At 44.4% G+C, this 19053-nt stretch overlaps 1 protein-coding gene across 1 annotated transcript; it reads left to right on the forward strand.

The window, feature by feature from the left end:
* Positions 1-1280: 1280 nt before the first annotated feature.
* LOC117051939 (dipeptidase 2-like) lies at positions 1281-14338 on the forward strand. The gene is made up of 10 exons (XM_033158667.1): positions 1281-1426; positions 2480-2606; positions 5847-5976; positions 6529-6676; positions 7523-7589; positions 8189-8365; positions 10509-10596; positions 11368-11443; positions 12261-12396; positions 14120-14338. The coding sequence occupies exons 1-10, from the start codon at positions 1281-1283 to the stop codon at positions 14219-14221; spliced, it is 1197 nt and encodes a 398-aa protein (XP_033014558.1). The 3' UTR covers positions 14222-14338.
* The last annotated feature ends 4715 nt before the right edge of the window (positions 14339-19053 follow it).

Here is a 19053-nt window from a genome sequence, read left to right on the forward strand (position 1 = left end):
CCTAATTTGCACTTTCTGGTATGTGAACCAAGAAACACCAGTCCCTCAAAATTCACACTTCTCTGCATTTTGCAGTTCTCTGGCCAAGTAATGTGTGCAAAAATGCATATGCTAGGGTAATTTGTGCATAAAAATGCTGATGAATTTTCATGAGGACCTCTCTCTCTTTTAAGCAAACTGTTGAGGAAATGTGGGGAAGTGAATTTAAGACTGGAAAACTGAGAAACTGACAGATTTGTGCATCCCTAGTTCCTATCTCACACTTCTTGCAAATAGTTTCTTAATTCCAGAGAGTCTGCTTAGTTTCTTGGCCTAACACTTCATCCTTCTTTTGGTGATGAAACATTTCTTCCTCTGTTCCGGAGACATCAGCCAAATATTCCTTCTCCCACAGAACTGCATTTGGTGCCAAATGCAACAGCTTCAGTGATATGCCCTTTTGTATTTCCTTCCCTTTAATCCAGCCGTGGCTAGTAGCCCCTGGACCTGGTTAGGCAGCTCTGGACAAGGAAGTCATGTAGGTGGGGGCCAATAAGGCCACATGGGTGGGAGCCAGGAGGTCACACGGACAGGCCCAAGTGCTGCTTTTCTTCCCATCATCTCTTGCGAACTTGTGGACACAACAGCATTGCATTTGGTTCGTGGGGTGGAGTGGGGTTTCCCTGGTCTCACAGTTTCTTGTGTGGGTTAATATCGCAGTGATCATATATTACTGAGAATTAAGCCCCACTAAATTCCATGGGGATAGCTCTCAACTAGTCCATTTGATACAAAGGCCTCTTACCTACAGGATCCAGTGATTCTAAAATAAAGCTTTCTCGAGTTTAGAGATGAATACATGCAGGTGTAGACTTCTTCAGTCTCACTCATGTGTGGAAAAAGTGGATTAACAGCCAAATAATACTAAAATGTGAACGAGCCCCAAGGCTATGTGGGAAACAGAGCCTGAATCGCCCAGCAAAAAAATCTCAGTACTGTACCCAACATGTTACAGAGTCTTCCCTCCTACATTATCAGGCCGTGTAACTTTTTATATCGACAGGTTATGAGATGTACATTACTATACGACCAGGGTGTGGGTGGAGGAGAGCCTTTCAAGAAGAGACTTCCAGAGCTCATTCAGAACAGGGTCAACATGTGTTTTCTTTCTTTGTGGGAAGAGGCCAAGGCTGATGGATGATTTCAGGTGGGTATTCCCCTCTTCCTTTCAGAGCTAAACTAGTAAAAGATAAAACTACCAGTTGAGTTTAAAGCTGCCCTGCTTCTGCCACTCAGCAAACATGTTTTTGGACCTGAAGAGGATTGTGCTGAAATGGCTTCTGCTGGAGCTGTTGCTGCTGCTTCCTGGCATTTGGGATGCTGGAGCTGATGAATCGTTAAGAGAGAGGGCTGTCAACCTCATGGTGGAAGTCCCCTTAATCGATGGGTAGGCCCGATTTCTTTCTTCGTCTCCCTGTCCAAAATTCATTAAGACACCTTGTTGTGTTATTATTTTTTGGCACCATGGGCAAGCCTGAGGTATCACATGCTGTGCTAAAAAGACCTCATTTTGTACCCAAGGGAAAGCTTTCAAATTCTGCACCAACATGATTATGCCATTAGATGATGGTGCTCATATTACAGAACTCTTGTTTAGATTTACTATCTCAATGTTGACATTTCAATATTGTTATTCACGGTACTTAAAACACTATTTCTTGGGGTGGCTGAGGGTCAGATTAGTGAATTAAGTGTTCCCTTAATTTCCCCTTATTTACTGATAATCAACTTTAATTTCTCATAGTGGGGACTTAGATTCCAGTTTCTTACTATTCTTTCCCCTTTCCCCCTCTTTTATCATAATGGAAAGAGAAGAGGGGGGAAATAATAGGAATCAGTTATTTAAAACCCCCACTTGGGAACAAAACAGCATGAAAGAGGGCAATTAATTACTAATCCCCAGGCCACACTGAGCAGGAAGCAATAATATGGCCTGAATCTGCAAGCAAAAAGCTTTCAATTTAATCAAATAGTTACAACCCAAAAGTCTTAGTGGGTGCTGTGTGCTGCTAGCATTGTCTGAATGCCATTTTTTAAAATACGGAAATGATGTACACACACACACACACACACACACACACACACACACACACGTTGTTGTTCAGTCGTTCAGTCGTGTCCGACTCTTTGTGACCCCATGGACCAGAGCACGCCAGGCACCCCTATCCTCCACTGCCTCCCGCAGTTTGGCCAAACTCATGCCAGTCGCTTGGAGAACACTGTCCAACCATCTCATCCTCTGTCGTCCCCTTCTCCTTGTGCCCTCCATCTTTCCCAACATCAGGGTCTTTTCCAGGGAGTCTTCTCTTCTCATGAGGTGGCCAAAGTACTGGAGCCTCAACTTCAGGATCTGCCCTTCCACACACACACACACACACACACACACACACACACACACAAAATCCTTTAACTCTTCCACTATGTATTTTTTATCTTTCAGGCACAATGATCTGCCACTGAAGCTGAGATGGTTTTACAAAAACCAGTTGAGTAAAATTGATTTAAGGACCCTCAGCACCACATCCACAAATATTGAGAAGCTCCAGGCTGGTCATGTGGGTGCCCAGGTAGGCTCTCTGCTGGGTGGAAGTAGTTTTTTGTTTTTGTTTTTACAAGAATTTTATTGGTTTTCCACACAACAAAGAACAACAAAACACATACAACAACACATACAACAATCAAAACAGAATAAAAAACAAATACAAACCACCACTAAAACACCAATAATTCTTTTTCTTGCTTATAACAACAACAAAAAAATATATCTTGTTTTGAATCTACACGGGGTGACTTCCCCCGTTTTCTCTCCTTTGGTTCCAATTCTAATTTACTTTAATAACTTCTCATCTCTAAAGTTTAAATCATCCAAGATATCTAAACAAACTTCTTAATATTTATTTTTACTTCATAATACAACCTATTACTTCTTAACTCAAATCATACATCTTATTTCACTTAAACTGCTGCTAATAAACAATTCACATTTCTCTTCACTAGTTCAAAATCTTAAATTCTTAACACACTGACTTCAGGGTACCATAGTGAGCCATCCTAATTATATTTTAAATATTCTCACCCTATTTCTTTAAAGCCAAAGGTCCAGACGCAGTCCATAAACATCCTTGCAGGGAACTCCAGGGAACACAAATCACCACCTTCCAGCATCTCCATTTCAAAATTCCAGTCATCTTCTAGTTGTAGATTCACAAATCTTTTTCCCTTCATTTCTGGGCTCTCACCCCAGAAATTGGATATAAATTGTCTTCTAACCCTGGGTCTCTCACACCAACAGGGTTTTCCATCTTCTCGGAGTTGCATAGTCACTGTTCTTTGTTTCTCAAAAATTTCCTCAAGTTCCCTAACAAGGTTTTCTTCCAATTTAACCAAGTTCTCAAGAGTCTTTCCTGTGGGATATAACTTTTCCTCGACATCCTGGTTCAACAAATTTAATTTCTGGTTTAGCAGTTCTAACTTCAAAAGAATAATCCTTTGTTCATGTGTCAATCCCGAGTCTAAAGCCAGTTTAAAAACGAAACCAAGCATGGTAGAAGTAGGCAGAGGGTATCAAGTTTCAGTACTTTTCCATCTTTAACCATAAGTTTCAGCCGCCATTTTCCCCGGAGTCAGGGTGAAAAGATTACAATCCAACAACTTCAAGAAGAAATATTTCCAACAACTTAGTTCCCCTAAAAGGGGTTCAGTCAATCTCACTTGTCAAAAAGCTCCATAGAAACTTTGTATCCACTACTGCAGCAGCAGCTAGAAACAATGTTATTTTCTTCATTCAACAAAGGGAGGAACGGGCTTCCTTTTTAACGTACCTCCCGGAGTGCCAATTGTCAAAAGTTTTAAATCCAATTATCTCCGTACTCACGGCCTACGGGTTTCTTCTTTTTTCTTCCAAATTAGGTAGAATGACTGTCTCAGTGCAGGCGGCAGCCGCCGCTTCGCTAGCCCGGTTGGGGCATACCTCCACAGCCCGGCGCCGTTGTCCCTTCACTCCCGCGCCCCTTTTACAAGGGGAACGGGAGAAGGGTTCAGCGCCATAGTGGGCTCGCTGGAGAGCCCATGCCGCGGGACGCTCGACCCGCGGTTTAACGGAGCCCGCTGTGCGGTAGCGGAGCTCCTACCCCTGGGGCTGGCCAGGGTCGTCTCGCTGCCGAAACGACCCTCGACCGCCCGCAATGGCGTCCTCGCCGGAAGTCCTGCTGGGGGGAAGTAGGTCCGTACTCTTGGATTGAGTTCCTTGCTGGAGTGAGCCAGAGACCAAGCATGGGGGAAGGATGAGTACACTTCAAGCTTTGGCTGGATGTCTGTTGCCATGATGGGAAAGATGGAGGTGGAAATCAAGGCTAGATTGTAGACCATGCTGGAGGGTGTGTATGGAAACATATTTCCCCTTTATTTGCATTTCTGTATGGGGTACACAATTAATGCTGCATCTAGGATTTGGGCAAGGTATCAGCTTGTGACCAACCTGTGTCTCCTCAGTCCTAGTCTGGTGCTCTGACTATTATGGGACACTGGGTGTTGGTTGGTTGGCCAACCTGGACCCCTCTGGTGGATTTTGTGTTAGTGACCAGGCCAGCACCATATGTCAGGAGGCCCTCAGCAGCATGTGCTGCCAATGCCTGCCCCCAAATAACCACACTCCCCTCCACTAAGATGGCTGCACAGCGTACGTAGAGTTTTAGTGTTGGCCATGGCAACACTTTCGATTGGGAGCCAAGTTCAGCTCCCCTCTGTGGGCAAAAGCTCTTCAACACTCCTGCCCTTCCTTCTTTATCTTTAAAATGGTGTTGGACTGGAGCTGCGCAAATGGAGGACTGTCCCCTGACAGCTCTTCAAAGGAGAGGGCGAGTAGAACAGTGTTGTGGACCTGACAGATGAGAGGGCAAGTTAAACATGACCCACGACCCTCCTGACAGATGTAGCAAGTCTCCTTAGCGGACAAGTCCCTGACTGTAGGCAATTTACATTCTCCTGGCTAAGGGGCAGCGCAGCCTGTGGAAGGGAACCACTTCTCTCAGCAGGGAGCAGTTTGGTTTCTTTCAGTGGCGGCAGTGGAGGCTGCTGATCAGAGAGAACAGGGCACTGCCCCATCAAACTCTGTCTGCCCTCAGCCAACCCCACCTGGTGGCCATCTTACAACTAGGCCATGGTTAGCACTGCCTTTCAGTTCCCTCCTCCTTAAATCCCAGGGTTGCCATTGCAGGATCCTGCAGGCAGAAGTAGCGCTGCCTGTCACTGACTGTCTCCCTCTTTCATCCTTCCTGCCTTCCACCTTGCCAGTCCCAATGGGCACCAGCAACCACTGGGAAACGCAGGCTTATTGGCATTTTTGCGATAATTGACTGGTTTTCAAATGGGCAGGTTAAGCACAGCTTAAATACTCCAACAAATAGCCCTAACCCACATTAGATCTCGGGAGAGGCAGCCAGCACCCTCAAAATGCTGTTCGCTTTGCAGAGCCCCAAAACTCAATTCTCTGCCTGCCTGCCTCACACTGCAGGCCTAGCCTGCCTTCCTACCCCTGGCTGGGAGTGAGGTGACAAGTCATCATCTATGCCTTTTTGAACCACCTTGGTTCCCATAGAAACGCATTGCCAGAAATTGTCTAACAAAAGAATGCTCCTGGCTAGATCCATCTGATCAGTCTGACCATTTTAGCAGCCCTCCCCTCTCTTGGCCAGATGCCAGTCTTACAATTGCAGAATCACAGAGCTGGAAAGGGCCGTAGAGATGCTCCAGCTTTCCACCCATCCACCCACTCATGCTGACAAACTCTATTTTCATGTTTCTTTCAGTTTTGGTCAGTGTATGTTCTGTGTAGTGCTCAGACGAAAGATGCCGTGCGCCTCACTCTGGAGCAGATTGATGTTGTCAAAAGGATGTGTGAAAGCTATGATGAACTGGAACTGGTGACATCTTCTGAAGGTGACGCTTGATATTGATTTTTATATTCGGATGCTTTCCAAACTTTGAGCTCTGGTCCATGTGGCCCCTGGAACTGCCCAGAAGGCAATGTGGCCCTCAGGTATAATAAAGTTTCCCACCTGTCTTAGACAAGCACTAACCACTGCACTGCACTACACTGCACTGTCTCTAACTATTAAAGACCACATGTCTCCATGAGTTACCGGTACACTCCATATTTATACATAAAAGGAAACCATTGGTTCCACTAACAGAGCTTTGGGAAATTAGAGGTGGGAGATAAGAATTCTACCCTCATAATTGTTCCAAACACTCACCCTGTGAGCTTTGTAGCTAAGAGAGGATTTGAACTCAGGTCTCCTCATTCCGACACTCTAACTACTGCCCCACACTGGAACTGAAATTACTGTTAAGCTAGTTTATGACTACATGGTAAGTGTGCCCAAACAGAGCAGTCCATGTATATATTAGCTCCCTGTATTGCTCTCTTTTGATCATTCTGTGTTAATGTGCCTGGTAAACTTCAGATCTGTCTTCCTGATCAAAATACAGGCATTGACAGAACTGACAGCAAAAAGATAGCATGCTTGATTGGCATCGAAGGGGGACACTCCATCGACAGCAGCCTCGCGACCCTGAGGATGTTTTACCAGCTGGGAGTTCGGTACATGACACTGACCCATAACTGCAACACTCCCTGGTAAACTACAAACAAGTGTTCCTTCTCTGGGATTTACCAACACTGCTTAAAATACTTTAATGTATTCCTGCAGTGAGAAAATATATGTATTTTTCCCTTCAAGGAGGTGGGATTATAGGAATGGCCAATAGTGGTTAAAAAAAAAAGCCCTACCACTGAAAGGAACTTGTGAGGTTACATGAAGCAAGTGAGTGCAGGGCCCATGGGTAGAAGATGTCAAATGTTCAGATTCCACAGGTTGATGGTTGACCAGTGAGCCACAAGCAGAACAGAAAGAGATTGGTTACAGGTAGGTAGCCGTGTTGGTCTGCCATAGTCAAAACAAAATAAAAAACAAAAAATTCCTTCCAGTAGCACCTCAGAGACCAACTAAGTTTGTTCTTGGTATGAAGTTTCATGTGCAAGCACACTTCTTCAGATACCCGCAGAAGTGTGCATAAACATGAAAGCTCATACCAAGAACAAACTTAGTTGGTCTCTGAGGTGCTACTGGAAGGAATTTTTTATTTTTTATTTTAGAAAGAGATTGGGGACTCAGCTACATTAGTAAGGAAAAAGCGTTTTGTATGCGTTCTAACAGTGTGACAACAGATGGCGCTGTGAAGTCCTGCCTTTTGCCAATGTGATTTCCCATTTGGAAGTCTACAACACGTTTTCCTGAAACACTTTTTTTTAAAAATGTGTCTAGATCCAGCCCGAGATTACCTGTGCTGATTCAGAAATGAGTTTAATACAGGTCACTATAAAGAAATACCCAAAATACACAGGTGTAAACAGTACTGGGCTAGATGATTCCTTGTACTTCTTTTCCATTTGAATAATCATTTCCCTTCCCTGCATTTTTAGGGCTGAGACATCATCAAAGCAATCACAAGACTATCCTAACACTGTTGGCTTGACTGATTTTGGCAAAGTACGTAAACTGATGAACTGCAATGCCCACTACTGATTCTCTACGAAAGAAGCATTCTAGCATCCTATAGCAACAAAAGCTTATTATCACCTGTCTGGGTTTTAGGCCAGTTTAATAGTCTTTCCCCAAAGAATCCTGGGGGTTTATAGTTTGCAGAGGGGGCTGAGAATTATTTTCCTGGAATTCTCTATCTCCACCCAACTCCCAGACTTATAGGGAGGAATTCAACATTGTCAGCAGAGACACTTCAGTTTGCCAGACAATATCCTTCTTAAACTGTGGTGCCCAGAGTTAGACCCAGTACTCTAGCTGGGGTCTTACCCAGGCAGAATAGAGTGGCTATATTACTTCTTTTAATCCAGACACCATAATTCTGTTGATGGAGTCTAGAATGACATTAGCTTCTTTTGCTGCTATGTCTCATTGTCAACTCGAGGATACATGTCCAATTTCTGGCTCTCCCTTCCCCACAGACATTTTCAAAGCTCAAGAAAAATAGAATGCATATATTTCCATTGCCAAAGTGAAATATGAGTTGTGCTCTATTTTTGGCCAGAGTAGCAAAACTGATGAAAGCGTCTTGTTTATTTTTGTGCTAGGAAGTGGTGAAGGAGATGAATCGTCTTGGGATGCTAATAGATTTATCTCACACATCTGACGCAACGGCAGCAGCTGCCCTCAGCGTCTCCCGCGCACCAGTCATTTTCAGCCATTCTTCGGCCTTCTCCATTTGCAACAACCCAAGGAACGTCCCTGACCATATTTTGCACCTCCTGGTAGGTGTAGCTAAAGCTTAATGCTTGTCCAAACCCATGCAAAGGGAGGACATAATAGGGGGCTCAGAGGCACATTTTCCCTCTCAGCTGCAAAGTCAGTAAAAAAAAAAAATGCTTCCTCAGAGAACCAGTTCAAAGATGTCCAGGTAAAAGCAAGGTGGAGAGCTACTTATAAAGCTGTATTATAATGGTCCATCTAGTTTAGTACTGCCAACACTGACTGACAGGAGCTCTCCAGGGTTTCAGACAGGAAGTCTCTTCCAGTCCTGCCTGGAAATGCTGGGGATTGAACCTGGGATCTTCTGAATGCAAAGAAGATGCTGTCTTGCTGAGCCACAGCCCGTTCCTGGTCAGTGTCTTAAAGCATGGGTGACTATTGCTTAAGAAGGGAGGAGAAACCAAACTGATCCCAAATTATTCTCCTCTGTGACTGTTTGGTGACTGATATACTTGGAATATTCAAATATTTGTGGAATATCGTATCTGCAACTGAAAATATTGTACCATTTGATACGGGCACATAATGGCATTTTGTGTTTTGCACATGATCATTTCCAGAGGGGTAGCTGTGTTGCAGAAAAGCAACAAAAGAGTAATCTCTGCACAAATTGTGCGTACTTCTGCACCACACCACCAAGAGGCATTGAATCATCTCCATCAATTTATTGATCACCTTGCACACAATCATCTCAAGGCAATGGACAATAGAAACAGCAAACAACAGTTAAAAAAACACACCAGCAGATAACATTAAAGCAAAACAAACACAGCAAAACAGATGCTCGTGGCAAAGACCCATTTATCTAACTGGGAAAGCCTGTCAGAACAAGAATGTCTTCAGCTGTTTCCAGAAAGTGCCGGTAGTGGGAGCCTGTCACAGTTTTACAGGAATGTTGTTTGAAACAACAGGGGCAACCACATTGATGGCCTCGCTCTGAGTTACTGCAGAGTAAGCTTCTGAGATCTTTGCAACTTGTGGGAGAAACTCTTCTGCAGACTGCAGTGATCTCCTGGGTATATAAAGGATAAGGTGGTCCCTCGGATAATCATAGAATCATAGAGTTGGAAGAGACCACAAGGGCCATCCAGTCCAACCCCCTGCCAAGCAGGAAACACCATCAAAGCATTCCTGACAGATGGCTGTCAAGCCTCCGCTTAAAGACCTCCAAAGAAGGAGATTCCACCACACTCTTTGGCAGCAAATTCCACTGTCGAACAGCTGGTCCCAAGCTGTTTAGGGCCTTATATGTTAGCACCAACACCTTCAACTTGACCCGGTAGCAAATTGGAAGCCAGTGCAAAGCCTGCAAGATATTACACGCTGGCAGTAGTTTTCCCCTGCAAGCAAACCAAGCTACCGTGTTGTGCACCAGCTGCAGCCTCTGAACTGACCAGAGGACAAGATTTGCCTGGTGCCAGACACAGGGGCCAACACAGGTGTCATGACACCTGGGGCGGGGTGTCACTATGTAGGGCGCATGTGTGGCATCGCTACATATGATGCATGCACCGTACGTAGTGACGCCGCACATGCGCTGTACATAGTGGTTTGCCGGCAGCGTGGGGATCCTCTGTTTGCGGCTGCAGCTGCAAATTGAGGATCCTCCACATGCAGCTGTGGCGGTGTGATGGCTGCTCACGCCGCCGTGGCGGGGCGAGCCCCTGCGGGGTGCCTTCTTGTCACCCTCCCCAAGACATGGCACCCGGGCCACACCGCCCCCCGCCCCCAGTTGCGACGCCACTGGCCAGGCAAATACATTGCTTTTTTGCCAGACTTTTTTTTTTTTTTTTACCAGGCTCTTAATTATCTGTGGCCTTGGGCGGATGGAATGTTTTAATCCTGCCTTTAAAAAAAATAGGATTGTCTTTTAGATTTTTCTTTGTTTTTCCTTTCATGCCACTTTCATTGTATGCATTTGTTTGCTTATATATTGTAAGTCGCTTTGAGTTCCCTTGGTAAAAAAAGTGACCAATAACTTTAATAAATAATAATGATGACAACAATAACCCAAAGGGTAGCCCCACGCGGAGTGCATTGAGGTAATCCAATTGTGAACACTAGGAAAACGCTATCAGACTGCAAGTGTTACTTTGGATTGTGGTGAATGGGCTGACCATTCATTTTGCCTTCCTCTCCTTGCAGAAAGCAAACAACGGAATTGTGATGGTGACCTTCCATACCAAGATACTGGGCTGTGACAAGGATGCAGTTGACATTTCGACTGTAGCAGGTGTGTACCTCCCAGGGCAGGAGTCAAGTGCAGTGGGGGGGGGGGACAAATCTGCCACTTTCAGTTCTCCACTGTTCTCATTTTCCCAGTCTTAAATTCAGTTCTCCACATTTTCACAACACTCTACCAGCAGGGATTTGGAATGCAAGCTTGTGTCTCCTTACCTTTTTACAAAAGTGGCCTATACAGTTTAAAAATTAAAATGATATTGAGTAGCCAGTAATTATAATGATTGTTCAGTTCTGCTTTTCAGTGTTGGTTTTATATATCTATGTCTATACAGAATCTATATCTATATATCTATATCTATATCTATATCTAATTGCTGTACACCACCTTGATATTTTATGAGTGGGCAATGCACAAACATTTTTATAAATAAATGAAAATTGCCACTGCTGCAATTAGCAGCACAAAAAACCCTTCCGTGAATTCCAGAGAGAGATTAATTTCTGCTGCTGATTGCAGTGCATGCATCGACTTTGTCAGGATCAGAGTGGGAGGGAGGGGTTACACCTCTGTTCCCCACATGCTGCAGTCTTGATGGAAAATGGACAGCCCCGCCATGCACTTGTTAGCAATTAAAAAAAAAAAAAACCCACACCCAGTACTGACCCCAGTGTTGCCCAGTGAACTGCATGGCTGAATTCTGATTTCATCTCTCTTCTCCCAGTCCAATTACTTACCAACCCCAAACCACACTAGTCACGTTTGCCGGTCTTTCTGAATCATGTAACTCATGTTTTGCTGCCTCTTCCATCCTCCCCTTAGATCATTTTGACCACATCAGGACAACGATAGGCTCAGAATATATCGGAATTGGTGGTGACTACGATGGAGTGACCAAGTTAGTAAACATTATTAGGGATAGGCAAGACTGAGTGACTTAAGCTAGTAAATCAATATGTTGTTAACAACTTAATGAGTTAGTTAAACTGTGGGCATCCCATAAGCCGCTGTGAGAACAAGGGGCTGGACTTGTGGCTCATGGATTTCCCCCATCGTGATTGCTTGGCTGTTTGGTTTGCTGCACTCTGCTAGGATCTAATTGGTACTGTATTACTGTTTTTGGCATTACGGTTTGCTTTTTGTCTACTGCCTTGGCTTCATTTGAAAAGAAATGTGGAAATGACAGCAGCAGGAGCAACAACAACAACAACAACAACAACAACAGTGTTTTACACTTGGGATTAATCTGCAAGGTGTGAAGCAGTTGTTTCCATTTCACCTGGAATTTTACCAGACCTGAGTCGTTGGGAGATATTGAGAAGCTCAAGTACATTTGCTACCCGCCTCCCTCAATTGACTTTCCTCTGAGGGGAAAAGAAGAATATACCATACAGCAGCCTTTGCCAACCTGGTGCCTCTCCTCAAATACTTTGGACTACGACTCCCATCAGCACAAGCTGTGCTCGCTGAGGATGCTGAGAGGTGCAGTCCAAAACCATGAGAGGGCACCAGCTTGATGAAGGCTGCAAAAAGCATACCGTGTAGGAAGCTACAAGAGTTCAATGTGGCCTTCCTAGCTGGGCTCTTGAAGTCCACTGAAAACACCCAAGGGTTGGTTGAAAGCAGCTTGCCCCTTGCTTTGTTCTTGCCCCTTCTCTGCAATTACTGGCCAAAGGGCACCGTGGCTTATATGGTGAATTGTAATTTCTTTGCAGGTACCCTGAGGGGCTGGAAGATGTTTCCAAATATCCAGCCTTGATCGAGGAGCTGTTAAGGAGAGGTTGGAGTGAGGAGGAACTGGTGGGCGTTTTGAGACACAACTTCCTTCGTGTTTTCCGGGAGGTGGAAAAAGTAAGACTGAAATAATTCCTTTCTTTGTCCAGCTGGCTCTCTTGCTTAAAGCAACTCCTGTTTAATGCGGCTTGGTTTCTAATGATAGAAACTAGCTATCTGTTTATCTAGCAGATCACCTTGGGCATTTGGATGTTCAGCTGAACTCATGCTAGGGATAAGGAAGAAATTCAGTTTAATGCAAAACTGCACTCATTTGCACTTCCTGAAACAAACCTAAGGGTCTGGTATAGATGCCTGAAGGGCCACATTTGGCCCCTGTGTTCCCTATTTTTGGTTTACAGGCATAAATGATGCACCAAGCCTCCTGAACAAGCAGTAGCAACTTTGGGACTCTTATAGAAAACACATGTTGGACCCCAAACCTGTAATCTCCATATTCACACAACATGCCACTTGGGAATGTTGACGGGATACTTAAAACATTGTGTGATTAATTTTGCTTAGCAAAATTCTGGGGTGATGGTGGAAATAGATAACTTTGAAATTTGTTTGAATGGTTAAGGAAAGTTTAGATGATAGTTATAATAAATTGATTCACCTTATTGTAAACATTTACAGCAAGGCAAAATTCTACGAATTGAATAAGAATTTTAAAAAAGCCTGATATTGTATACTGGAACAGAAGAATGGGGGACATTGACTTAGATCCTATCGAAGTTAGTTGAGCTTAGGTCACACTGAAATCATTGGGACAAGTTAGTTGAGTCTTAAATTAACTCCTATTGGTTGCAATAGGAACTGAGTTCAATTAATTAAGTTGGGATCCAGCCCATTAAATATTATTATTATTATTATTATTATTATTATTATTATTATTATTAATACCCTGCCCATCTAGCTGGGTTTCCTCAGCCACTCTGGGCAGCTTACATTATATATATATATATATATATATATATATATATATATATATATATATATATATATATAATCAAACATTAAAAACTTCCCCATACAGGGCTGCCTACATAACTTTCAGGTGTCTTCTAAAAGTTATGTAGTTCTTAATCTGCTTGACATCTGAAGGGAGAGCTTTCCACAGGGAGGGTGCCACTACTGAGAAGGCCTTCTAGCTATGCTAATGGTCCAGTGGTTTAATGTGCTTATGGCAACTTGATATTTTTAAATTTATTTTCTTTCTATTTCTCTGGCCTCTTGAATGAAAGATAAGCACCTAACATAGTAAGTGGCTGTCAACAGCAGAGAGATATTACAGGTTTGCCATGGGCATCTGATTGGTCTCTGTCAGAATAGGATGCTGGGCTAGATGGACCTTTGGTCTTATCTGGGCTTTTGGTTGTTGCTATTGTTGTTGTTGCTGCTGCTGCTTTTTTAAATAGACATACAGAACCAGCATTCCCCAGCCTGGGGCCTTTCAGGTATTTTGGACTACGTCTCCCAACTGCTTAAATACCTGAAGTGAAGCCCCTGCAGCAAGCAGGTTACGGTTAAAACTTAGACAGCTGGTGGAAACAAAAGAGCAAATGGAAAGATGGCGTGGTGACTGTAGTGAGGAGTAATGCAAATAAATATACCTACGGATTACATCTGCTTCTGTATTCTCCGTTCCTTCATCATTTTTAGTTTCATTGTATTGAAACTCCTATGCACCAATTAGAAAAAGATTGGTATACAAATTACTGAAATAGATAAAGAGGATGAACTCTAGATTCCAGTGGGTTTTGCCTTCTAGTTAGCTCTGGATTTTGGATTTTTCTAGGTGCGTGATGAGAGTGCTTCTATGACAGCCGGAGAAGAGGAAATTTCCCCAGATGACATACAACACAGCTGCCGTTTAGACTTGAAGCCCCCTCCTGGTTAATGTCTTCTTCCGTCTTCTTCTTGGGGACAACCAAGCACCTTAATATTGCTGTGTCCATGTGGGAATCATGTTGCACACAGAGAATAATAAAGCTACTTGACTCCACGGACATGTAAACTGGTGGCATCTGGTGATCTTTGAAGATCAGGGGCAGGGATCCTACAGCCTACAAGCAGAATTAGGCCTGACACAGGCACCAATTTGGCCCATGAGGCCATTCCCCCTAAACTACCCCTTCCTGCCGTACATCTGTATTTTCAGGTGTCAGGTAGGTGGAGCTGCCAATGCACAATTGAGAGCCTTAAAGTATGCACCCTATTGTCCAAGAAAGAAAGAAAGAAAGAATTAAAAAAATAGTATTCCATATTTATAAAAATACTATGCTTCTTTTGCTTTCAGAAATCCTCCTGGCTAGCCTGGACATATAGAGCACCCACATCACTATCCTTCCCATTCCCTACAGACAGAGCTAAGCTTTCACAATAGTGAATGACTATTTCGTATGTGTCAGATGGCATCTGTTTTATTCTCAAGACAAAACAAACAAGATGAAAGCCACTGAGTGGGCTGTAGCACTTCTCTCATCTCGCCATTATTGAGTCATGGGAATCAGCGGGATTCTAAAAATTGGAGGAAGATTATTTTTCTACCGAGATATTACTTTCTGAGGGGCACAGTCTTCCCAAGCACAAGGTATGGGGTAGCCAACATGCTGCCCTTTAAATGTTGCAAACTACAACTCCCATCATCCCTAGTCATTGGACATAATGGCTGCTTGCTGGTGGGAGTTGTGTTCTGAAACATCTGGAAGGAATCAGAATGGCTACACATAACATTGAGTAATGCTATCCAATTTTGCGCCTGTTGCATTTTTACCTAGTAAACCAGGAGTGGGAAGACTTCAGGCTTCTAGGACGCAAGGTCCACCAAAAGGAAATGTGGTGCTTCTTGGCACATGTTCAGCCCCGGAATTTGTTTTTGGTTCAGGGACTGGCCACACAATAATTCCACTTCCGGCCTCCACTCCGCCCCTGCAAACCTTATTCATATCAGCAGCCTGATTTGCTATTGTGTTAAACAATTGGAAACTAGAATCCTGATATACTGAGAAATCACCCAGAGACCTACTAGATAAACCCAATCTACCTTCTGTATGGAGTCAGAATGTCCATCTTGATTCTGGGGAGGGGCTAAGTAATCTGAGTTCAATCCCAGGTTCAATTACCTGCCGTTGCTCCCACCTCACAAGCTTCTGTTACAGCCACTGCCCTGTCTCTGACTGCCAACAGGGAGGCTCACGAGCCTGGCTCTGACCTTGTTTCCAGGGCTGCACCAAAGAGCATGTGCAGGTCCAACCTGCCCTTGTTTGCTTGCCCAGCCCTGTCATTTGGGATGGGACCCATGTGAATCACTGTGCCTGCCCCACTCTTTAAAAAAGGGCTGTGTCAGGTGTTGAGTCAGTGACAAGCTATTGCCCAGTCATGCACCATAGATCTCTGCTTTGAATTCCTGAGCTGTGTAACCTGATCTGTGTTTGGACATTGTAGTAATTTGGGGAATAAAACCTTTGGCAAGAGTGGTGCCAAGAGTCCATCCACGAGTGGGAGCCAGGACAGGGACATGCTTTTCTTGGGGGACATTGGCTTGCAGAGTGTAGCACTAGGCAACTTGCCTGTGAGAGCTTAACACTCCCATTGCCCAAACTTCTTCACAGCTCCTTTGGATGATTTCTCTACCCCTGGCACCGTATCATTACTTACCCTGAAAAACAGAATTCACCCCAAAAGCTGCTCAATTTGCAGGTTCCATAGCAAAGGGTGGCTTGGGAATGGTGTCGTGGCAAGTTGTTTCACATACACAGGACTGGGGATCAACAATTTGAAGGTGACGATAATGGCATCACCTATCAGCCTGGAGCTGTTTTCACCAAAACCGCAGCGATAGCAATGACAGGTAAGTAATTCTCACTACACACACACACACACACACACACACACACACACTTTTTATTTATGCTGCAAAGTGTTTCAGCTTCCACCTTCTTCGGCTTCTCTGATAAAAATAAATTGATGCTTCCCTCCTGTCTAGAGAAAACCTCCATCCAAGGAAGTTGGCAACTAACAAAGAAAATCTCAGATGGAGTCTGCCCTGTCATTAGTATTGAAGCAAAATTCAGCTACCAGCCCAGGATGAGGCTGGGCACTATCTTCTCCAGGCTTCCTCAAACTCGGCCCTCCAGATGTTATTGGCCCTAGCTAGCAGGACCAGTGGTCAGGGATGATGGGAATTGTAGTCTTAAAAACATCTGGAGGGCCACGTTTGAGGAAGCCTGATCTTATCCTTTGCCACATGGTCAGCCCTGTATGGGCCACTAGGCTGTTGTGTTAAGCCAAGAGGAAGGGAACAAAGTTATTGCTCTCCTCTCCCTTGAACTGGAGCAAAACTGGCAGTGTAGCTTCACACACACTTCTAAGAACACCAGGAGAGTGCCAGGCAAGGTGTCTCATCCTGCATTGAGCTCCAACTAACTCAGACTAAGGAAGCAGGCCAGAATTAGCAGCCATAGAAGCCCAGATGAGCCCCAGCTGGCTCCTCTGGTCACCTGATCCCACTGCAGTACATACTTTGGCAATCTAGAGCGATGGCACTGCAGTGTGTCAGGGACCAGGCCATCAGTTCCCTCTGTTTGCAGTCTGCCACTGCCTCACCCACAAGACATGACGCTGCTTGGGTTTTTCTGTCGCAGCCACCATTCCATTGCTCCTGTGACCCCTGCTGGAACAGGCTACAAGGGCTATCTAGTAAAATGTTTTTAGCAGTCTCTACCGCAGGCATAGGCAAACTCAGCCCTCCAGCTGTTTTGGGACTACAACTCCCACCGTCCTTAGCTAACAGGACCAGTGATTAGGGATGATGAGCCTTGTATTCCCAAAACATATGGAGGGCCAAGTTTGCCTATGCCTGCTCTACCAGTTACTTTCCTGAGGGAAACTCGCAGGAGGATTTTGCACCAGCTGTCAAGTACCGGTAATTTATTTTGGGCAATCCGATTATGTAAAGTTTATTACTGCTGTTTGAGACCAACTTAGCAACAGGCACACTCAAGAAATCTGCTGGGCAAATTATCACTTTCTAAGGTGATTGGTGTAAATACCTTAAGCGTGCACCAAACACGTTTTATCCATGGCACAAATACTCCCAGAAGCACAGCTTTTGCAACCTGATGCAATTCAGGGGTGTTTGTGTGTGTGTGTGTGTTTGTGTGTGTAGCTGTGTTTTTTCCTGCAACGTTTAAAAGCTGGAGCTAGGTGGCAGCACTTTCTCGGTGTTACCTAATGTAACAGTAGGGAAGTATATAGCCAGCAAAGATTCCCCCCCCCCCTTCTTTAAAAGTAAAGGTTCCTGAAATTATGGAGCACCATCGCAATTAGATAATTTTAGATTCTGGACTTAATGGGCTCGTGAATGGCATTGAATATTATTTCACTTACTTAGGGAAGGGCTATAGCTTTGCATGTAACAGTCTATGGCATTTCCAGATAAGGTTCCGAATGCTTGCTGTCTGAAGGCTGGAGAGCAGTTAGTATAGGTGAGCTACAAGACCAATGGCCTTATCTGAGTCAGTGTAAGTTCCAGAACATGTGTTGAGTTATAGCGCACTGATATACTCTGCCTGCAGAAGGTCTCATGTTCACCCTCCAGTATCTGAAGTATGTTGCCCAGCATGGCTACTACACTGGAGTAGATAATACAGCTGTGCGGATTGGAGCTGATGGACACTGTAGTCCCAAACACCAGGTTTGAGGAAAGCTGTGTAGCATGACTTAGTATCAGAACATTCCTGAGGAAACCTGGGCAGTTGTGGAGGGTGATGCCTCTAACCTCCTTACCAGCCCCTGCTCTCCACTTTCCAAGACGGTTATTACTAATTCATGGCCAAACAGTTCTCAGTATTTGCCTTTATATTTTGCCAGGGCTGCTTTGCAGTTGCTAAAAAAATATAATTTCCTCTCTGCATTGGATCACCTCCATGCCTCATATTTGTTGTTGTTAACAATGTGCCGTCACAAGAGTACTTGGAAAGAGGTTTGTTCTGAACTCACAGTGGCCGGCTTAGCTCTCAGTGGTCCTCATTCAATCCTATGGGACAAAGCATATGAGTTGCAATCCAGGACACAGTTGCGAGGGGGGCAAACGTGCCGTATGTGGCAAGCGCGAAGCCCACTGCAGCCCTCTCCCCAAGTCTTAGCCCCAAATCCCCAAAGGCGCATCTCTTCACTTTCTCCCACAGAACATTATTGACTCGTAAAATGTATGCTCTGTCGTTCTGCTGTAATCACAGCACTCTGGGAAGCTTCAATTTAAAAACTATTAACAGAATAGATCGTAAAACATTTACAAATGCAATAAAACGAGAGGCAGTTATAGCCGATAAAAACAGTTCTTTTTTAAAAAAAAAAAACACCCAACAACTAGGGGGGGGGGTCATGTTACTAAAAAAACAAAAAACCTTCAGTCTGGTAGGTCAGATGTGGGCCAGAGTAAGGCATCAGAAAACCAGTAGACTAGGAAAACCAGTGAGGTATGGACTTTGATTGTTCTACTTGCACAAAAAGGTATTAGCCAGGATAGATAGATAGATGATACATAGAGAGGCAGGCAGACAGCTATACTGTACCAGTCATCTAGTCCAGCCCCGCTTGCACAATCTGCAGTACAGGATGCAACAATGGCAGTCCTGACAGGTGCCCATCCAGCTTCTGCTTAATTCTCTTCCAGAGAAGGATTGCTGATCAGCCCACCAAGGTAGACTGCTCTACTGTTAAAACAGT

The sequence above is a fragment of the Lacerta agilis genome, chromosome 8 (genome assembly GCF_009819535.1).
Source record: "Lacerta agilis isolate rLacAgi1 chromosome 8, rLacAgi1.pri, whole genome shotgun sequence".
NCBI classification, from domain to species: Eukaryota; Metazoa; Chordata; class Lepidosauria; order Squamata; family Lacertidae; genus Lacerta; species Lacerta agilis.

Excerpts from the sequence above, each read along its gene's own strand:
- LOC117051939 (XM_033158667.1), top strand. The coding sequence starts at position 1,281 with ATGTTTTTGGACCTGAAGAGGATTGTGCTGAAATGGCTTCTGCTGGAG. Across the intron at positions 1,427-2,479 it reads GAAGTCCCCTTAATCGATGG|GCACAATGATCTGCCACTGA; the intron begins GTAGGCCCGATT and ends TTTATCTTTCAG. Across the intron at positions 8,366-10,508 it reads ACCATATTTTGCACCTCCTG|AAAGCAAACAACGGAATTGT; the intron begins GTAGGTGTAGCT and ends CTCTCCTTGCAG.